At 34.7% G+C, this 22,362-nt stretch overlaps 1 protein-coding gene across 1 annotated transcript in view; it reads right to left on the bottom strand.

Moving 5' to 3' along the window:
• Positions 1 to 22,362, bottom strand: part of WDPCP (WD repeat containing planar cell polarity effector) — a 170,116-nt gene that overhangs the window by 77,103 nt on the left and 70,651 nt on the right. The window contains exons 9-10 of the mRNA XM_070956545.1: positions 5,585 to 5,776; positions 3,546 to 4,155 (exon numbers count right to left, since the gene is read on the bottom strand). Of these exons, the coding sequence (XP_070812646.1) occupies positions 3,546 to 4,155; positions 5,585 to 5,776 (802 nt within the window). The remainder of the gene's footprint in view (positions 1 to 3,545; positions 4,156 to 5,584; positions 5,777 to 22,362) is intronic.

Here is a 22,362-nt window from a genome sequence, read left to right as displayed (position 1 = left end):
TTTTGTTTTATACACACACATACACACACTTTATGAGCTTTAACAATCCAAATCTCTGGAAAGTTTGTTTATTGGGGGAGGATGTTACTGAAACTAAATTTACAATTTAATGTTACTAAAAAAATGAAAGAAAATTACAAAAATTTGGACAACATAAAAGAAATGAAATAAGAGAATTAGAATTACCTAGTTAGGAAAATCACTATTTTCACATTTTAAAAATTTGATCAAGTGGTTAAGGCACCAGGTTAGAAAATGGTAGATTGTGAGTTCTAAGTCCCGCTTTAGCCATGAAAGCCAAGTGAGTGATCTGGGGCCAGTCACTCTCTTTCAGCCCACTCATCTCACAGAGTTATTGTTGTGGGGGTAATAAAAGGAGGAAAGTGTGTTGGATATGTTTGCCACTTTCAGTTATTTGTAGAAATGATAAAGGTAGAATACAAATAAAGAAAGAAATAAAATTTCAAGTGTGCCTAATTAATTAAATATTATGTTGAGAAAACATTAGGCACTTCAATGTATGATTTTAAAAAATTGATTGGAATTCTTCTTATGTCAGAGATATAATAAAAGTGAAGGTAGATATTTTTTAGTAGCTTCCTATTGGTTATTGTTGTCATCAATCAGTTATTTGAAAGACACTCAAGAAATAAGTATGTCCATGCATTATTACATTGTATTATCAAAATTTGAAATTTGTCTGTTTAGAAAGAATTTTAGACATACAGAACCAGAACTATATTTTTTAAAAAATGCATTTATACCAAAGGTTGGTTCAACAAAATTTGTCAGTTTGCAGTCTTTAATCTGGCTTAGTTTTGACAAAGAAGCAAGACTGGACATTATGATTTCGTATAGTTTAGGTTTGTGATATTATTTTGATATTATACAGTAGAAAACTGGTAAAATTTAAAAATGCTTTTCATTTTTAAAATTTTAATTGAACAGTGATTCAATGATGATGATTTTTCCAATATTTTGGTATTTGGAGGGAGGGTTACCTTTCTTACTATTTTTTTATTTTCTTCCTTTCTTTTTGACTTACATTGTTTAGTTGTTCGGGCTTATATGTGTGTGTGTGTGTGTACACACACACACCTACTTCAACAATACTTTAAATGAAATGAAATGTCTTATTTTTGTTTTTAATTGTTGTTCTTTATATTATTACAAGTTTTGAATCAAAAGCTCAAAATTTTTAAAATTGCCAATAAAAATGTTATCTAGCTTGTCTCTCACAAGTATACCACTATATATTGCCCAGATAACTCGCACTTAAGTTCACATTTTATTGTAACCTTAGTGGGAGATTCAATTTTTCAAATTTCAAGGCTCTCTTTACACGTTCTTGAAGATAACACGGGTGACATATCACAATTGCTATTAGAAGCCAAACAAGTGGTCTTTGGACAATATTCAGATGTTATCACAAGAAGTTGCACATTGTAACTGGAAGATCTGACAACAATAATACATAAAATACTTTAGTGCAAAATACCTAAATTGCTACTTCCTTTTCATTCCAATCCTTGTTTCGAATTATTTTCTTAATTTTTCTACTACAAGAAATCATCCTAGATCCATCTACTTTTGTGGCAGAGCAATAGTTTCCTTAAAACTTGCAGGTACATAAAGTATCAATTTCACATCTTGGAAATCCTAAAAATCTCTTCCCAAAAAGACTTTGGGCCTATTCACTTTTGAAGTGTAGCTTTCAACATGAGATGCAAACTCTGTTTGACCCTCAAACTGACAGAACTTTTAATTACTTTTTTTTTTAATTGAAAAAGTTTTTCAAATACAAATTTTTCCCCCTTTTCCCCCCCCCTCCCTAACCCCTCCCCCCTCCCCTCCCCCCATGGCTTCTACAAGATGAAATCCAGAACTTTTAATTACTTAAGAAGTAAGTAAATGATGACTTGCCAAATAAGCTTTAGAATGGATAAAACCTAAATATTATTTGCCTTACTGATAAACCAAAGCTTGCACCATAAATTAATTCCACTCTCAGAAGACATGGAAAAAGAGCTCACCTCAATGGCTTTTGTGGAGCCCATGATCTCTCAGACTTATTAATCACAATCACACATCTTCCTAGAATTACATATATTTTAGTTTTATGGACTTTGTTCTATCTGTCCCCATGACAATGTTGTTCTATATTTTTCTAATATGTTTAGTGTCATAAAATTGTAAGTTTTAAGTAAATTTTGAAAATGCAAGTGTTATCTCAGATTTATGTTACATTCTAATTTTTCTAATAAACTGGATCAGAATAGGACAATCATCCCTAATGCATGTAACCAGAGAATTTCTTGTTGAAAATATAACAGCAATTTTTTTTAAAAAAATATTGCAGCTTTCAATCACAGAGGTCAACAGCTTCCTTTTTGGGTGTCTAATTTCTTTTGGGTCATGCATTTCCAAGTGACCTACTTTGGTAAGAAAGGTGACAGCCAACTCATGGCCTAATTGATTTAGGAACAGTGCCCAGGGAGACAGTCCAATTAAGTTTACAAGCTGGCAATTAGCAGAAAGGCCTCTAAATCCCTGCACTGAGAGCATATTTCTCTCAGTTAAGAACATAAATGTGCTAGAGATAGGAAAAGTAAAGCTGTGCTTTTTAGAAAATTGTTGTGAGCAGAGCCACATGGGAAAACTAAGAAAAGCAAGGTAGGTATAGCCTGATTGCCTCCTGGTAGACAGGTAACCAAAAAAATTTAACAGCATTTAAAAATATGGAACATTTGAGAATACATCAGCACACTGTTTTAATTAGCTTTCCAAATAAACATCTATGACTGTTAAAACACTAGACAAGATAGAATAATTTATCTCACAAATTATTGTACAAGCTTTCCTGTTAAACAAGGTAACAAGACAATTTTTAAAGAATATAAAGCTGACATATCCTGAATGATGTCATTTTATTTATATACCTAATTGGTGGGGCATAGGTAATCATTAGAGTGGCTTGCGGAGTAGTTTCTACCTACCTACCTATTTGGTCAAATCTGCAATCACACTTGCTTGAAAACTATTCTTTAGTTGCAATACTAATGGTGCTGGATAAAATCCAGAGACCAGTGATTATCAGTGGGATAATTAGGAGAAAGATGTTCTTCTCTCCAGCTCCCAAAATCAACTTGGGAGAATTGCCCATTCTGCTGTAGCAGATTTAGAGCAAGGGGCAAGATGAGAAAGGCCTTCTCCATAAATCAAAGTTTCTTGCATAACTGTGGATTTCATCTACATTATTTGCTGATTATTTTCATTGGCTGAGACAGATGACTCATAAAATACAAATATTTTAATTACGTATCTCTCTTCGGATTTCTTACAATCAACGGATTTCAACACATTCAGCCCAACCATTTAGTTCAATCATAAAGAATATAATGTAATCTTGGATTTTTTTCTTCCAGTTCTTTTACTTTTCTTGTTTAGTTTTGCTGAAAAATAATCTTTTTAAAAAGCAGAAATATTATATTTACTGATGAAACATATAAAAATTGCATTTGCCATTAACTACCAAATAAACTTACCAGTTTTGAAATGAAGCACTCCAACAGGTCCTTTGTCAAATCTAAATAATAGAAGATCATGTATACCCAAAACATCTATGTCCTGAGAAGAATCTTGTGGGATAGCCCATTGGATTTGAGTGAGACTACTGGATATCTCAAAATTTTCACTGAATTGTAAAGTTGATTTTGGTGAAAAATCTTCAGCTAAAAGCTGCATTTTAATTGGAGACAGTGCCATGTCAAATAACTGTAGTTCTCCTTGAGAACTACCAATAAGAATTATGGCAGCACTAGGGTGGCAACACATTAAGGCAGGTAGCAGCTTTGCTTCTGTTGCCAGAGTTACTTGACGGTAGGCTTCATACAGAACTACTGAAGAATCTTCACAACCCAGAACTAGTTTGTCTTCTGTAATATTCCTGCAACAGCTGATGGCCTTGGATGTTAATGGTATTTTGGTGATCGTCACACAATGAACTTTATTCCTAACATATTCATAAATGCAGCTGTCAACCATGGGCTTTTGGTCTGCACTCGCAGATTGTTCTACAGTATGAATCTGATGTGGATTACACATACTAAATCGGACATCAAGTGGATCCCCATCTGTATGAATATAACTCAGAATCTGAAAAACAACCCATATGCAGAATTACATAGTGTGTTGAAATACAGTAGCATATACTTACAAGTACTATAAATAAAAAAATGCTTCAATTCATATCAAGATAACAAATTGACAGAAATGGATTTCATTGTGCCTTATTATCTGCTAAATCATGTGACATATTAATCGTGCCTCAAAGTTGGTTTGTATATCAGTGTATATAGTTTAGTTTATAGCTTAGTATATAGCTTATAATGTAAACGGATGTACTGTTTTTCAGTTAAAGGTACATATTCTTGTCGGTGTAATTAACTAGAGCAGAATTTTTCACTAGTAAAAATAGGTTTGACTTTGTGAACAAATATATATCATAGGGCACTAAAATATAATTATTTTATTTCATAATGCATATACATACTCAACCATCTATGAACGATTTAATTATACTGTTTCTATTTTAAAAAGTTCCAATAAAAGCAGGAGCGCCCCAGGGAACATTTATTAGTCCCTTCTCAGCTATATTAAACAGATTAAATTATATTGATGTGATATATTTCATAACTTTCCTTTAGCTTCAGCAAATTTAAACATAGAAACAAAATATTAAAACAATAATAAAAAATATTCATGCTAGTAAGTAAGAGTTGAAAATATGAATGATGTTCTAAAACCCCTCTAAAACCAAAGACTATTTTAAACCGGCACTTAATACTTTAAGAGGCCAGAATCTAAAGGAATCATTTTTAACTGCTACCCACCTCATCTAAATAGGGATATCCAAAAAAGAAACTAAGAAAATTAAATCACTATATCCAAGTAAAAGTAGGTGCTTCTTTAAATAACTAAATAAATTATCCCAGATAAAGTATCAGATCAACAAGAGGTACTGAATCTTTCATGTATTATTTCACTGGAAGAGTTGAGAAGCTTTCATGAGATCCCAACTCCATTTGATTCTTCTTCTCTCTGAATTGAGATTCATTCTACTGAACCTAAAAAGCTCTGCTAAATATCCCTTCAATTTTTCTTTCTGTATAACTTTCAAGGGATGAACAATTAAAAACAAAGAGAGTAAGGTCAAAGGTATGTATTTGTTTTTCTGTAATCCACCTCTAAAATCCTTCAATCAAATGATCCTTAAAATAAAATTCCTCAAATACATAAAAATAATAGTAGGAATTACATCTTAACAAAGACATAATTCCTAATAACTCTAGGGAAGTTTCAATTTCTGCCACATTTGGACTGAAGTATTTTGATATAGCACTAATTTAAACTGGTCATTATGAGAACTTCCCCCGTATTAGACCTTCCTTCCCTTTTCCCTTTACATTGCATCATTTAGGCTGGAAACCCAGGGCAGGGATTTACTAGTTTGCTACAAAATCACTCTAGAGCTTTTAGCTAAACGGGTAAAACAAATATCCAATTTAGAGATTTAGAGGATTACCTCTAAGTTGCCATGTTCACATTTCAAGAGTAGCAAGTTGGCTCTCTCTCTTTTGCTAGACACTGGGGACCAAGGCCAAAGTTCATCCTTTGCAGCAGACCACCAGCAAATAACCATATTCTGTACATAATTTATTGTCAAATGACGCTTCATCCTTCTGTTTCCTACTCCTGGTATATCAATGTAAGATATCTGAGTAAGAAAAAATGCAGGGCAAATGTGAAATTACCAAGCAAATACAGTATATGGAATTTATTTTACATACCAAAATAAATACATAAAACCTAAATATTATAACTAAACATTATTTCATACTTCAAGTCCACTGATAGCACTGTTTTCAGCATGTCCTATAAATTATCTATCATTTCTTAATCTTAGGATTTCATTTATAGCAATAACTCAAAATATCATGTCAGAATTATTTAGGATTACAGCAGAATAAAGGTAACAATATAGTCTATTTGGATTTATAATGTGCCAGTCAAATACATTTAGACAATTGTTTTTTCTCTTCAGTTTCAATATATAAAATATAAAGAACAGAGACGTAATAAAAAGTATTAAAAATCTGAATATGAGTGGGAAGTACAGAACTGTTGGTTGTACTGTGTTATGATTATACGATTACTTAGATGTAAGAAAGTCTTGAGTGCTTCATTTCAGTACTTCTCACTATACTAAGGTGCATGTGTATGTTGTGTGGATGGGAGTATAAATATATACATACTATAGACATGTATGATTCTATGCAGAAGTATTCACCCTCCTTAGGATATTCTGAACTTTTGCATATGAATATTATCACAGCTTGAGGGTCCCATTGATATATGAAGAGTTTAAGTAAACCAATGCTTACTATTAAAGATTGGCTCTTGTTCCATTTATGTAATACTGTAACCTAAATTAACCAACATATTAAGTGCCAGTGCAAAAAAAAAAATAAATCTTTTAGATTCAGTAACACAGGGGCCCTTAACCCCTGGTCCGTGACCCAGTATTGGGTCATGGTCCATTGAGAACCAGGCCATGCAAGTGGTGGGCAAGTGCATGAGTGTGCAAAGCTCTATTTGTGCAAGTGGAGGGCGCAATGTGAAACCATACCCTCTCATTGCTGCTGCTGCTAGTTGGCAGAGCTGGAAAGGCTGGGGACCACTGCAGTAACATACACACATTTACTTCCAAGAACTGCAGGCAAAAGCTTCCTCCAATTGGTTATTAGTGTTTTAGCTTACTAGATACAAAAGCTGGTCTATTCTTCCATAGCAAATTGCTTCAACAGAGTGGCATTTGAGTAGATAATTTCAGGTTCTGCCACATATCTATGGAATTTAGCTCTGGATTTTGATTTGGCCATTTTCAGAAACTGAGTTTGTTCTTGAATCATTATCTTGTCGACTTGCTTGTATGTTTGGTATAGCTATCTTCCTGCATGACTCGCTCAGACTTAAACTCTTGCAGAATTCTTTGATGCAGAACAGAACTCATAATATCTTCAGTGATGGCAACTGGTCCAAGTCCAAAATCCAAGTCCACCATACCCAAACCATGACCCTTTGATGCCTGACAGTTGGTATGTGAAAGGCAGTATTTGACTTCTTAAAACTACATATATAGCCTGAAAAAATCCACTTTTAACTCATCTGTCCTTAAAACATTCCTCTAGAAGCCTGGGGTCATCCAGGTGCTTTTCAGTACATTTAAAGAGAAATCATTCTTGTGAGCAAAGATTTCTATGTTGCCATTTTCCTGTGAATCCCATTTTACTCTCTCTGCTTTTCTCCTGGTAAGAGTCAAGGGGAATGATGCCTGCTGATACACAGATGTTTTTCTGAGTTTTTTTGTGGTTTCCTCAATAATTTTATGATGTGCTTTTTTAGTGGCATTGACAAGGTGGCCACTTTTGGGAAGATTCACTATTGTCCCAAAACATATTGTAAAATGGTGTCAAGTAATTTATACTGGAAGAATGAAATAATGCTACTGGATGAGATGATGCAAATTTCCCTCTCCTAACCTGTGTGTGTGTGTGGGGGGGGATCCATTCATGAATTGCAGGAATTAAATCATGTGCAAATTATGATAAAGTCTTAGGACTGGAAAGAAAGAATACTTATATTAAACCTTGGTTCAGGGATGTCAAATTCGCAGCCTGCACTCCAGATGCGTCATGTGCTGGCTGCACCCGCCCTCATTTTAGTGAAGGGGGTAAAAGTCATGATGCAAATTTGACACCCCTGCCTTAGTTGATAATGTAATTTGCTGAATCAACAATTTCCCTTTTTACTAGAAACAAAGGGCACAATGTGATTTGAAGAATACTTCCCATCAAAGAACTCTGGTCAGCACAAGCTTTCCTCTAAAACTGTACTCCATTAAAAAAAAATCCTTCCTTTACCCAGCTGCTGATTTTCTCCCACCAGTTCAAAATTTATTTTCCTCTTCCACTATTCTGCCCCTGCACTCTCCCACACATGTCTTCCTGCTCATCTGTTTATTACAAACACTTCTTTTGCCTCTAGGGGGTCTGATCTTTCCACAAATCCCATTATTTCTTTGCTTTTCTGAAAAGGCCCTTCCTTTCCTTGCTCTTCGGGTTTCTATCTATATGAACCATGACTGTTGTATGTGAAAGCATTTTCAGAATGAGATTAGAGTAACGCAGGAGGAGGAACTTTTTTCATGGGTACAGGTATGTAAATCTTGGCGTATTCGGGTCTTTTCCCGTGTAAGATTGAGAGTATCTTGGCGACATTTCGATGAGGTCCCTCGTCAAAACGTTGTCAAGATACTCTCAATCTTACACGGGAAAAGACCCGAATACACCAAGACTTATATATATATATATATATATATGTGTGTGTGTGTGTGTGTGAGTGTGTATGTGTGTGTGTGTGTGTATAAATAAAATTCCTAATGGGGAGGGAACTAACTGCCTTTGAATGTGCCAAGTAGTAATTACATGATGCTTTTCAGAACAAAGAAATGAGGGCTATTTCTACTGTAGATTACAAGCAGTCCTTACGACCACAATTGAACCCAAAATTTCTGGTGTTAAGTGAGTTTTGTCCCAATTTATTACCTTTCTTGCCACATTGTTAAGTGCAGTTGTTAAGTTAGTAAATGGTTGTTAAGTGAATCTGACTTTCCCATTGACTTTGCTTATCAGAAGGTCACAAAAGGTGATCACATGATCCTGGAATATTGCAACCATCATAAATGAGTCAGCTGCCAAGGAACTGAATTTTGATCATGTGACCATGGGGATGCTGCAACAGTTATAAGTATGAAAAATGGTCATGTTACTTTTTTTCAGTGCCGTTGTAACTTCAGTCGCTAAACGGACTGTTATCAATCAAGGACTACCTGTCCTTTTTTTTTTTTTACTCATCTACAGTTATAAAATATATTTTTTCTTTTACTTGGATGAGAAGGAAGGGGGCTGTAAGACAGAGGACAAATAACTTATGGTCAGACTATATTTCCAAATAACGTTTTAAAATGATGTTGATTTTACTGAATCATAGGAGGCATGGTGGTGATGCAATGAAATCACTAGAGGGAATGACATTCCCTCGCCCCCTTTCCTTCTGTTATTTTGTACGTTTAAAAGCAAAATAGATTTATTAAGCCTAGTGAAATTCCTTGGATAATCTAATTTTAATAGGAAAACATGGATAATTTCATCACTGAAAATCAGAAATTTGCTACATAATTTGGATGGGCTCTGAGCCCCAAAAATGAGCGACAGGGAAATGAATTAGTTTGCAAGCTGCCCATTCCTATATTTGAAGGGTTCGGACTATGAAAAATTCTTTAACAATGTTTCTTTTTCTGTCTGCCTTTGAGAGTAAAAGTGCAGAACTGAACATACAACGTTATAAATAAGTATGTTTGAAATCAATTCTTTTTGAAAAAAGGGTTGCAGTTTTTTGTTTCTCATGTTACTTGCTTTTGTTTTGTAAGCCTGAAAATAGAATTTGTTAATAGATAACTTTGAATTATTATTATTGAATATTATTATTGAATGAATGAATGAATGAATGAATGAATGAATGAATGAATGAATGAATGAATAGGGGGAAAAAAGAATTAAAATGCAGATAGGTGGGAATGAAGTTTCTGGTATACTTTTCAAAGTTCCTTTAGCTGATAATGTTTTTTCTCCAAACCAGAATAAAGGTGGTTAATAAAATCTGCACCACTATTAAGTTAGTAAAGAATGTTTTTAGGATGTGCTTTTATGAATTTGGAAGAATGGATTGAAATCACTTTAACTAAAATATACACACAAATTAACATTGATATATATTTTGCTTTGTTGAAGTGTTTTCCAAAACCATTGCTCATAAGTAAAGTGTTTCTCATACTGTGAATGTTAATCCCACATTTCAGTTATTTTGATTGCAATGTGAGCTTTTAAAGATAACTTTTTGACTGACATCAGTGTGATTATGAAATCTTTCAGTTTTTTGCACCCAAAGCTAGCATCTAATGTAAGATTAATTTTGAAACAATCTGGAGATTATTTTTTTATAAATTTTACAAATACATGATGCATGTTATTTCTCTTCACTTTTATATTTCTCTGTCTGTGAGAACACGTAAAACTCCTGGTTGTAGATATGGACAGGGAAGCATACAAGTTAAGGAGGAATTTACTGCTGTGACTCCAATCAATACTAAAATGTACAGTCATGGTTGCTTGACAGCATCGACCTATGTGTAAGGATTTAAAGCTACTTATGTATTAAGTTCCACTATACTGACCAAAAGTATTGGAAAAAGGCTACTCATTTCAAATATAACACTGAACATTAATAGGTAATTTACAATGTATGAATAGGATATATATATTTTCCTCCAGGATTAAGAACACTAACTGTTCTAACAAGGGATACAATTTTTGCCAAGTAATATGGATGAGTGACAGCATGATGTATAAAGTTTATGCGGCTTTTGAGAATTTCTTAGTTCTATTCCTTCTATTCTATTCTTTTATTATTCAAACTATGTTATTTTGGAGCATGATTATTTGAAAACATGAACAGTACACCATCTGGGTGACACATGCCAAGGAAATATAGATTGCACCACATTTCTGCTTAAGGAATTAATGGAAGGTTGATAGCTGGGGGGAGTGGAAAAAAACTATCTTGCTATTGCTGGTCAGCAATAATCGAACCACTTTCTGGGGATTAAGCGCATGGCTAAGCCTACTGGACCAGACACAAGCAAAGGGCAGGGGGTCTTCTTATCAGAGAAATGCTTCTGGAGCCAGTCTCACTACATGACAGATTGCTTTCATATTCCTGTCTGCAAGGCAACAAAGGATGGCAGTAATGCGATAATGCCAGAGTGCAATGGGTGTTAAGAACCCGTTGCATTTATGTATTGTATTTAGTAAATAATCAGACTCATCCAAATTGTGATCTCACCACTCAACCAAGGCCCATTAAAAATCAAGGTTAATGCTTTAATAATCCTTTGCTGTTTCTTTATGGCCAAAAAGAACTCCTTTCTATTTGCATGGTCATAATATTATTGACCTCTTCATCCCCTGAATACACATCAAAAGGAACTGAAATCAAAGTAATTACCACTGTTTTCTCTCAGTAAACATTAACTCTTTATACTCTGTCTTCTCACAGTTCAGCATAGCGACTTAAAAAACTATGAAACTGAAAACAGGCAAAACAGCAATGATTTCAGAAGATTTATCCAAAAATTTTAATGCTTTATGGTGCTGAGAGCTTAGAAGAATAAGATATGGCAGATTATGGAATTCTGAAAAAATAACTATAATGGCTTCATTGAGCATTGATAGCATGGAGTTCTCAATTTATTAGATAATGAAGTTTGTTACCCACTAGAACTACTTTAAACTATATATTAATTTTGCATACTCTTCAAGTTCATTCAATTTTATATCAATTTTATGTTAATTTCAGCTTTGTTTTTTGTTACCAACCTTCCAAAATTAGCCTTAGCCAGGAAAAAATATTTTTATAACTAATACCAACCAGAATACTTACACTAATACATATTGTGTAGCTGAGTATAGTGCACAATTTAATTTTAGTACAATATTATTACACTGGATATACCTTCCTGCTATTTTTGTAATGCTACCTTGGAAGCTTTTTAATGAACATCAGTTTTATTAAAATAAATTATATAAAAGGAAATAAACATAGGATTGCAAAGCTTATCTCCACTTTTTGCAACACATTTCCTTTCTTCCTTTTGTATAGATGATGGTACTTCATAATGCCTTTTTCTTTTAGACAAGGAATGAAAAAATCCTGCTTTTGAAGCAAATTGTGTGAACAAGAATGGCTTCGATCCTACCAGTTAAATTACTGCCTCACTCCGATTTCATACGCTCATCCGACCAGATCTAACAGAAAAGGTATGTGATGAGTCTGTCATCTAGGGACCTACATTTGGTGGGGCCTAGGTGGGTCTTTTTTGCTGTGGCACCCGCACTGTGGAATCTCTTTCCCCCCCCCCCCAAGGTGAGGATGGCTTTATTGCTTCTAGACTTCAGAAGGTCACTTCAGACCTGGTTATGCCAGCAAGCCTGGAGATCCCAGGGGATGGGTGAATTGGTAAGGTGTTTTCATTACTATTACTATCCCTTCATCTATTAATTTTGTTTTAGCTATTTATATAGTTTTTAATGTTTTAATATTTGTTAATGTTAATGATTTTAGATATTTTAGATATTAATTTTGTAGTACATCACCTGGTGTTACTTATTTGTAAGATGGGCGACTATATAAATTAAATAAATAAGAACAAAAGGAAAGGGAAGAAGTTTGTCATGCCAGAAATTTGCTTCCTTCATCATGTTTGCTAGTTTTCATTATGCAGGGGTCAAGACTGGGAAAGTGAGTGCTGAATAATTGGTTTATCTAAGAAGAGGCAACCCAATGCAGAAATAGAGATTATTTCAAAGAAGCTCTATGTTAATTAATGCACTATAACTGAAACGTTGAATTTATTCTTTCAGTTATCTAGATTCTGGTTTTAGCCCAGATTAGCATTAAAAATAGCTTCTGGAAATCCAAGTTGGTCTTGTTATCTTGGTTATGCCAACTATTAGGGGCTTTATAACAAACAACATGCTCTGGCCACATGCAGTAAATTATTAATGGCTTGTTCATGAAACATTCCGTATTTAGACAAATATCAGTTCTTTCAACTTTTCTATTTAAGTTCATAAATTTTTAAATACAGGGACAGAACTACTATCATTCTATTTTTAGAGAATTTCTTACTCTATGTTAATGTGATTAGAATGTTAGATATTAAAATATATTCCTTTTAATATCAATAATCATGACAGTCAGGAAATTACAGATAAATCCTGATCTTTAGCCAGTCAAAAGTACATGAGAACAAACCAGGCTACTCTTCATCCATGGTTTAATCCAATGTGAAGCAACTAATAGTTGTATTCAGAATCTCAACAGAACCTATGCTCATAGGTCTGAGAATGGAGTCTGCCAGTGTAATGATTGTCTTTTACTTGAAAAGAGCTTCTCTAGATGGCAAAAATTGGAAGGAGTTTGGTATCACCTTTTCTGATTAGCACAATTTATTAAAAGACATAAACTCTCATTATCTGTGAACACTTCATCAGAGAGTGCATGGAGATCCTTCCTCAGTTTAACCATTCCATAGTGGCTGCCATAGACTGATATGGCTCTCCTACAATGGTTTTGACAATAGATTTTGTTTACCCAAAGGAACCCAGAATAAGGTACAAAGGAACAAGTACAGTGAATGAAATGTATGAGAACTGTGTTCAATAAAAGAATTATATGAAGCAACCAGTGAGAAAAAAAATAAGAGAGCCAATTTAGTGTAGTGGTTAATGCACCAAGAGAGAAAACAGAAGTTTGTGAGTTCTAATCTGCCTTAGGCATGAAAACCAGCTGGTCAGTAACTTTCTCAGCCCAAATCAATACAGGGTTGTTGTTATGGGAAAAGTGGAAGGAGGAAGGAATATTAGGTACATTTGCCGCCTTGAGTTATTTATACAAATAATAAAGGTAGAATAAAAATAATAAATAAATGTAAATAAATATCAATCCTGCCCTAAAATAAGAAAATAAACACCCAGTCAGAAATTAACCAAAGCTCATTTTGAAAACACACCCAGAAAACAGCCTGGTCTTGGAACAATTATTACCCTATAAATCTGTGAATATTTGATACTTCCAGGGACATAAAACAAATATAAAACACAATATTTTCACCAAATATATTGTTACAGATTGGATTGTTGAATCTGCAAGAGAGAGATGGATAATCTTATTGCCACGCAAGGTTAACTGAAGGATAGAGGGAAGACAAGACTTTGATTTAGCTCATGATTTATAGTTGCTGTGTATTAATCTATTTTTCTTAGTATTTATGTACTTCAATGGGATAATAGTTAAAAGCACAGAAGGGAATATATAACTTATGAAAAAGCAGTAAATAATACCTGCATGCTTAAAATACTTCATTTTAAATCATCCCACATTTCAACAGCAGTTCTGTAAGGGCTAAAGGAGTTGCAGTGCCATAAGGCAGATTACCAACCATAGCTACCCACCAACTCTTTTACAATGGCAAAATAATTCCAATCATTATCTACTCTATAATATGCTCTCTTATTGGAACACATACCATCCGCTTTTTTGAAATGCTTCATGGGGGTGGACAAATCCATGCCAGTTCCAGCAGTAAGGGCAACATTGAGTATATCTTCTATATATAGTCACCAAACAATTAAAGTAATTATTATTGGCAGAAGATATTATTTATGGACCAGATAGATTACCCAATTGTGTTTCAAAGAGTTTAGTATGTCTCCTTGCACTTGAATTGTCCATCTCACAATATGGACTCTTTATCCAATTTCCAGTCCACTCAAATCTTGACTATTTATGCCCAAGATGATATCACATCCCTTAAACATGTTAAATCCTTGCAGTAGCTGACTTAACACAAATCAGCTTCCCAGATGGAAAAATATTTAACAACTTATATATCCCAACATCTTAGAAGACCTTTCTATAGATCATGCTTTGAACAATTAGATTCCATTATAAGATATGGGAGGTTCCATGGTATCCCATTCAAGTAAAGACTGTGTATATGTACTGCACCAGCTCTTGAAGACATATCCTCTTTGATTGTAAAATATATTTGATGGGAAGGACCACATACTTGGATCCTCACTTAAAAACCAAAATATATTGGGACACCCAAGAGAAATTATCTTACTTCTTGCAGGGAATGAACCTGCATATCTAACAAGATTGCAAGTTATGTATCAAAGGTATTTTGTAAAGGATAGACCATTTAGAATAGGTTGGGGTTGATTGCAAGAATAGTAATTTATGTTAATGGGTTTTTTTCCACATAGATCTGTCCACCAGATATTCAGACTGGTTTTGATATTTTTATCCACCTATTTGGTCCTTCCCAAGGATCTGGGATAGGTAGATGGTGATGTTTTATGATGTTAGAGATATTGTCGCAGAATGTAGGCTGTTCCAAATAAAGCTGTCTTTTGCAATGACTGATGGTAAATTTGTCAGTGACAATGGTGTTCAAGCAGTGCTCCAGTTGCTCTGGGATTGCACCTATGGCGTCTTTTACTATTGGAGCTACCTTTGTTTTGTTTTGTCACAGTCATTCTATTTTTATTTGCAGGTCTTTGTATTTTGTTATCTTCTCTAGTTCTTTCTAGCTACAGGAATCTTGGGGGCGAGTGATCATATTGGAATTCAACATTATGCAAGCACAAGCAATAGAACCAAGTCAAACTAGAGTCTTGGACTTTAAGAGAGCTAATTTCAATAAACTTAGAGAGAGATTGGGAAGGATTCCATGCAGAGGTAGGTTCTCCTTACCTTTACTACCAGTTTGCAACAGGGGCACATAACTAAGGCAGAATATCAGAAAATAGCCCGAGCCTGCAAAGATGAAGTGAGGAAAGCTAAGGCTCACAATGAACAAAGGCTTGCGACAAAAGTAAAAAATAACAAAAAAAGCTTCTTCCAACATGTTAAAACCAAGAAAAAAGTCAAGGAATCAATTGGTCCATTGCTGGGAGAAAGTGGCAAGAAGATTACAAACAACAGGGAGAAAGCAGAACTACTTAACTTGTTTTTTGCAACTGTCTTTACACAAAGGGAAAAAAACAGTCCAACCTATCAAAAACAGCACCACAAAAAACAGATTAGGAACATAAGTTAAAATAGGGAAGAAAATGGCAAGTGAGCACCTGTCTACCCTAGACAAGTTCAAATCACCAGGACCGGATGGATTACACCCCAAGGTTCTGAAGGAACTGGCAGACAAGATCTCAGAAACACTGAATTATATCTTTCAAAGATCCTGGAGCACAGGGGAACTGCCAGAGGACTGGAAAAGAGCTGATGTAGTCCCCATCTTCAAAAAAAGGGGGGGAAAAATAGACCCAGGAAACTACAGACCTATCAGCCTGACCTCAATACCAGGGAAGATTCTGCAAAAGATAATCAAGCAACAAATCAGCAAACATCTAGAAGCAAACAAAGTACCGTATTTTCCGGCGTATAAGACGACTGGGCGTATAAGACGACCCCCGACTTTTCCTGTTAAAATATAGGGTTTGGGTTATACTCGCCGTATAAGACTATCCCTCTTCTAACGCACACCAAATAAAAATTAAAAAACATCAACTGGCTCACCCACAATGTAAAAGCAACTGTGCTAGACCCCAAATGGCCCCTGCAACAAGCAGGAACCTCACACAGCCACAAAAAGCCCAAAAAAATAACTTTCACACTTTACATACACACAACACAACTGGCTCACCCACAATGTAAAAGTAGCTGTGCTAGACCCCAAATGGCCCCTGCAACAAGCAGGAACCTCACACAGCCACAAAAAGCCCAAAAAACCAACTTTCACACTTTACACAACAAAATTCCACATACAGTTTTGTGAGATTTTGTGTGTTTGTGTAGTTAGAGTGAAACACTACAGAAACATACAATATCTCAGAAAGCTGCACAAATATTATTTTATTTTATTTTTATATGAAAACTAACTTTAAAACTGTAAGGTTCTACATTTAGGCAAGAAAAACAAAATGCACAGATACAGTATATGTGATACTTTGCTTAATAGTAGCAACTGTGAGAGGGATCTTGGAGTCCTAGTGGACAACCATTTAAATATGAGCTAGCAGTGTGCAGCAGCTGCCAAAAAAGCCAACACAGTTCTAGGCTGCATAAACAAAGGAATAGAATCAAGATCACGTGAAGTGTTAATACCACTTTATAATGTCTTAGTAAGGCCACACTTGGAATACTACATCCAGTTTTGGTCACCATGATGTAAAAAAGATGTGTAGACTCTAGAAAGAGTGCAGAGAAGAGCAACAAAGATGATTAGGAGACTGGAGGCTGAAACATATGAAGAATGGTTGCAGGAACTGGGTATGTCTAGTTTAATAAAAAAAAGACTAGAGGTCGACATGATACACTGTTCCAATATCTCAGGGGCTGCCACAAAGAAGAGGGAGTCAAGCTCTTCTCCAAAGCACCTGAGGGCAGGACAAGAACCAATGGGTGGAAACTAATCAAAGAGAGAACAACCTAGAACTAAAGAGAAATTTCCTGACAGTTAGAACAATTAATCAGTGAAATAATTTGCCTCCAGAAGTTGTGAATGCTCCAACACTGGAAGTTTTAAAGAAGATATTGGATAACCATTTGTCTGAAGTGGTGTAGGGTTTCCTGCCTAAGCAGAGGGTTGGACTAGAAGACCTCTAAGGTCCCTTCCAACTCTGTTATTCTATTCTATTCTATTCTATTCTATTCTATTCTATTCTATTCTATTCTATTCTATTCTATTCTATTCTATTCTATTCTAGTCTAGTCTAGTCTAGTCTAGTCTAGTCTAGTCTAGTCTGCTGTCTTCAGGTACTACCATGTCCACTTTCCAGACTACTTTTTCTTTCCTTTCTTATTGACAATTGTTAAATCTGACATGTGCCTGTCTATTTGAATTTTAAAGTCCCAGAGGACATTACTTTCTCCATTTCCTATTACTTTCTCTATTTTATGGTCCCACCAGTTCTTGAATATAATTTATGATGATTATATTTTCTTTATATTGGTTTTATAGTTTTCTGATATGGTGAGACAACTAATCAATATTTGTACCATACTAAGGGTGTTGTACCATAATAAAGATGGACAATGTTGCTCAGAGGAAAATTGTTTGTTGTGATTATCTTCTTTTCCTAATTTATTGCTCTAATCTTTAAAATTGATTGGAACTGGAAATTCTGCTTCTATCCATTTTTGCAGTACGCTTTTAGGAATTGCAGACAAGTACAACAAGTACCCAACATTTGGGTCCCTGAACAATTTAAAATATGTCTTTCCTTTCAGTACTGAAATATTGCACCAGCCCTACTATAATTCTTACTTAATTAGAACTATTGGCTAATTGCCAGGTAACTGAGTAAAAAAATACTTTTTTAAACTGTACAACTCACATCATATGTTTGTTCTTTTGATAACACATCTTTGTACATCTTACTAAATTTTAACATGAACAGAGATGAATAATTCGTTCTTCCTGCTTAGAGGAAATTTAAGATGAAAAAAATGTAATAAAGATATATGATAAATCTAGACCTTTCTAATGACAATCTCCCAGACTTCACTGAATCATTACAATACCTGGATTTTATTATGCATACGGTTTGATATCGTCTAGGTTAATTTTTGTTGTCATTAAAAGTTCAGATATCTACTATAAGAGGAAATATTTCATTTTTTTTCTATCCTAAATCTCCTACTATTCAGATTTACTAGGTGCCTTTTTGCTGTCAATTTTGTAAGCAAACAGCTTCAAGGAGAGATGTTATGTTTCTTTTTTCATTTTTGTCATTTTTTGCACTTTTTCAGCTCTGTTATTTTCTTTAGTTGTAGTGGCTAGGAATACACACTCCTTTACAAATAGAATTACACCATATATTTGTATAAAGTCATTACAGATCTTGCAGTTTAATTTTCAGTTCTTTTCACAATAATAATCAGCACAGAATGTGCCACTGTGATGGGATCACAATCTGAGAGGCAATATAATATATTGAATAATGTTCTTCATGATCCACATACAATAGATCGTTTACTTTTGTATCAAAAGGAAAGTAAAGGAAATAGTCTGCAAATGAATTATTTTTGGAAGGTGGGTGTGCTAATACTCCTTGTTTGTGTTAGACTAGAATCAAGTTGATTATCTGGCTAGAGTATAGGATGTTGAATTGATTGGGAGTTAGGCTGACAAGTTATACTTTCTGGCAAGGATGAAAACAAAGAGTTCTGATCAGGATGCAAAATGTAGAATGGAGATATTGTTACGATATTTTCAGGATCAGACTCAATAAATAATTTGAGAATTAGAAATTCAAGAATTTCTTCACTTTAAGAAGTGAAGAATAAGTTAACCCCTGATACACTACTCATGTACTATTTACATAATGGAGAATAAGGCATTTACTTGTGACAGATATATTATAAAAAAATCAATATGCAAGCTGGTGTCTGAATAGTTCCTTTTGTTGTTGTTGTTGTTAGCCACAAAGTTGTGTCCAACCCATCATGACCCCGTTCCTTCAGGCCTTCCTATCCTCTACCATCCCCTGGAGTCTATTTAATCTCACGCAGACTGCTTCAGTGACTCCATCCAGCCACCTCATTCTCTGTCATCCCGTTCTTCTTTTGCCCTCAATTGTTCCCAGCATTAGGCTCTTCTCCAGTGAGTCCTTCCTTTTCAGAATAGTTCCTATGCCAACATTATTGCATATAGCATACACACTGAGCACCAGTTGGAGTGGGGAGGTTCATATACATGCCTGCTCACAAGAACAACTTCATGGGACTAATAATCTAGCATCATACCCATGTCATTTGCATTCTCCCAGTGAGAGGTATGGAAGATCTAAGTCTAAATTCATTTTCTTTTCCCTTGATGGCAAATCCTTTTTTGAAAAAAAAAATGCCTACAATTTAGCGATTTCCTTCTTGCTGTTTGTGTTTTGGGGGTTTATTTTATTGCTGATTTAATTGGTGCTGGTTGCCTTGGATAATGTTACTGTATAGGTTTTTTTGTCATGCACTACTTTGTTAACTAAATTGTATCTAAATGTTTGAAAATTAATGTTTATATTTCAGAATACCTATCACAAAGGCTGATCACACCTAAAATTTTAGTTATTTAAAAGCAATGTCTTAATGTGCTACATTTATGAACTGTTTCCAATGTTTTTGGACAAAATGTATGTAAAATTATATACAAGCATACACAATCATTACAATCAACAATTAAAAAAACATAATTGTATTCTTACAGTTAATACAATCCACCATAAAACAGCAATTGTGTAGAGCTACAGCACTAATATAAATAAAAAATATTTTTCAGTTATATTAGGCTGATTAAACTATTAGAAATATTATTAAAATTAAACTTTAAATATTTAAATTGTGTTAGTGATTCTCATTTATTCTTTTTCTTGAATATCCATGTTTTCTTTTTCTTAAAAGTTCATGTAAACTATGCTTTTGGTCAAAAAGAGGGGATAATTAAACATATGCAAGATAGATTTGGAAAGTATATTATCACAGTAAGTTATTCCAAAGCTGCTTTGCAATAATGCTAAGTATATATAGATTTTGATGATGGTTACCAAAAGCCCAAACTTAACTAACACACAAAAGTGTGCATCACCCTGAAGTAAACAACATATCAGCTCAGTTCCTTGTGAACAGTGAACTGTCTCAAATCCATGTTATAGAGGTTGGATCAATCTTGCAAACACAACTCAGTATTGAAAAGAGGCCTTCAACTGAAGCAGCCTGGAAAATATATTAGATGTCCATTCTAGCAGAGAGCATTCCCAACAAACTCTATAATATAATCTGGCAAGATATTTAGTGTAATTGCTAAAACTAGCCTTATAGACACAAAATCTATCTGAGAAATAACAAAAAAGCAATAGGAGAAAAATAATACTAGTTAACAAAACATTTTGTCATGTTTGTTATCTAATAATATTTTGGCAGTGATAGGGGATAAAAGGCAGCATATATTCATACTTACAATGTAGTGGAGACCAGTCTTTTACTGTAATAATTTTTCATTTTGAAAACAAATAAAATGAAAACGTTTATTTCATTTGAAGAATCTCTTCTATCTTATATATATTCAGAATATATCAGGATGGAACAAGTTAATTAATTCTAAAGCCTCTGTCTCAAGTCTCAATATTATCAATTGAATTCAGTTCCTTTCACTGTAAATCAGTATTGCCAATGGCAAAGGATGAGAGCTGTAGTCCGAATTATTTAAGAGAAACCCTGCATGTGTCCATCTTGTATCTTGCACTCCTTTACAAGCACAATACTACCTCCAATGCCTAGTCTGGTATTGCCAACTGAATTTGGATTTTAATAGTTTGTGCAAAGTTTGTAATAATTCCATTTACTGCATTTTTATTGCACAATATTATCATTTTTAAGCTCCTAGTTGCACACTGGTTAATGCTCCATGGTTTTCTTCCTTCATCAGGATCCAGAAACACAGTAGAATCTGAATACAAGAGGAGTTTATTTATCATTGATACATCAGTGTCCTCTTTGTCATATGTTTCAAGGTTAAGCACAACCTGGCCTAAGTTTGTTTACAGTTTACCTTTGGTAATCATTTCTAAAACCTTATAGTATAAAGTAGACTGAAATGTCTGCCTGCCTACCTATCTTTCTTGACAGTTATAACAGTCCTTATGGAATTCAATTTAAGCATCACTGAAAAGATTTGTCTTTCTTTGTACCAGGGGTGAAATGCTCTCGGTTTGGACCAGCTCAGGCGAGTAGGTAGCGATGGCGGCGGGCAGTTCGGAGAACCGGTAGCAAAAATCCCTTTCCCCCCAGCCTCCAGCTTGCTTACCTTCACACGCCTGCCTTGCTTCGCTTGCTGTAATCCCTGCAATCCATTGCATCAGCAAGCAACTGAATCTCCCTGCCTGCAATCAAGCTCATTGGTGAGCAGCTCTATCTGCCTGCCTGCTTGCCTGCCTCTAAGTTTTTTTCCCCCTTTGGGAGCTTTAAAAAAAATAGTTAATTGGGTTTTTTTAGTTGTTCTTTTTTTAGACTTAGCCATTTAAAGTTTAGGAAGTTTTAAATTTAGCTGCTTTTATATAAAAATAAAAATAAAATAAAATAAAATAATATTTGTGCAGCTTTCTGAGATTTTGTGTGTTTCTGTAGTGTTTCACTCTAACTACACAAACACACAAAATCTCACAAAGCTGTATGTGGAATTTTGTGTGTGTAAAGTGTGAAAGTTGGTTTTTTGGACTTTTTGTGGCTATGTGAGGTTCCTGCTTGTTGCAGGGACCATTTTGCCCCTGCTTTTACATTGTGGGTGAGCCAGTTGTGTTGTGTTGTGTGTGTGTGTAAAGTGTGAAAGTTGTTTTTTGGGGCTTTTTGTGGCTGTGTGAGGTTCCTGCTTGTTGCAGGGGCCATTTTGGGTCTAGCACAGCTGCTTTTACATTGTGGGTGAGCCAGTTGTGTTGTGTTGTGTTTTGTAGGTTAAAAAAGGGCAAAGAAGTGACGTTGACTTGGCCATGCCCACCTGACCAACAAGCCACGCCCACCCAGTCACCTGACCAACAAGCCATGCCCAATAATTAAGCCACACCCACAGAACCG

This window comes from Pituophis catenifer, unplaced genomic scaffold, assembly GCF_029215685.1.
Source record: "Pituophis catenifer annectens isolate HBS135680 unplaced genomic scaffold, rPitCat1.0.hap2 SCAF_1, whole genome shotgun sequence".
Classification (NCBI taxonomy): domain Eukaryota; kingdom Metazoa; phylum Chordata; class Lepidosauria; order Squamata; family Colubridae; genus Pituophis; species Pituophis catenifer.
The sequence above is the reverse complement of the archived record's forward strand: the minus strand, read 5'-3'. Positions and strand labels throughout refer to the sequence as shown.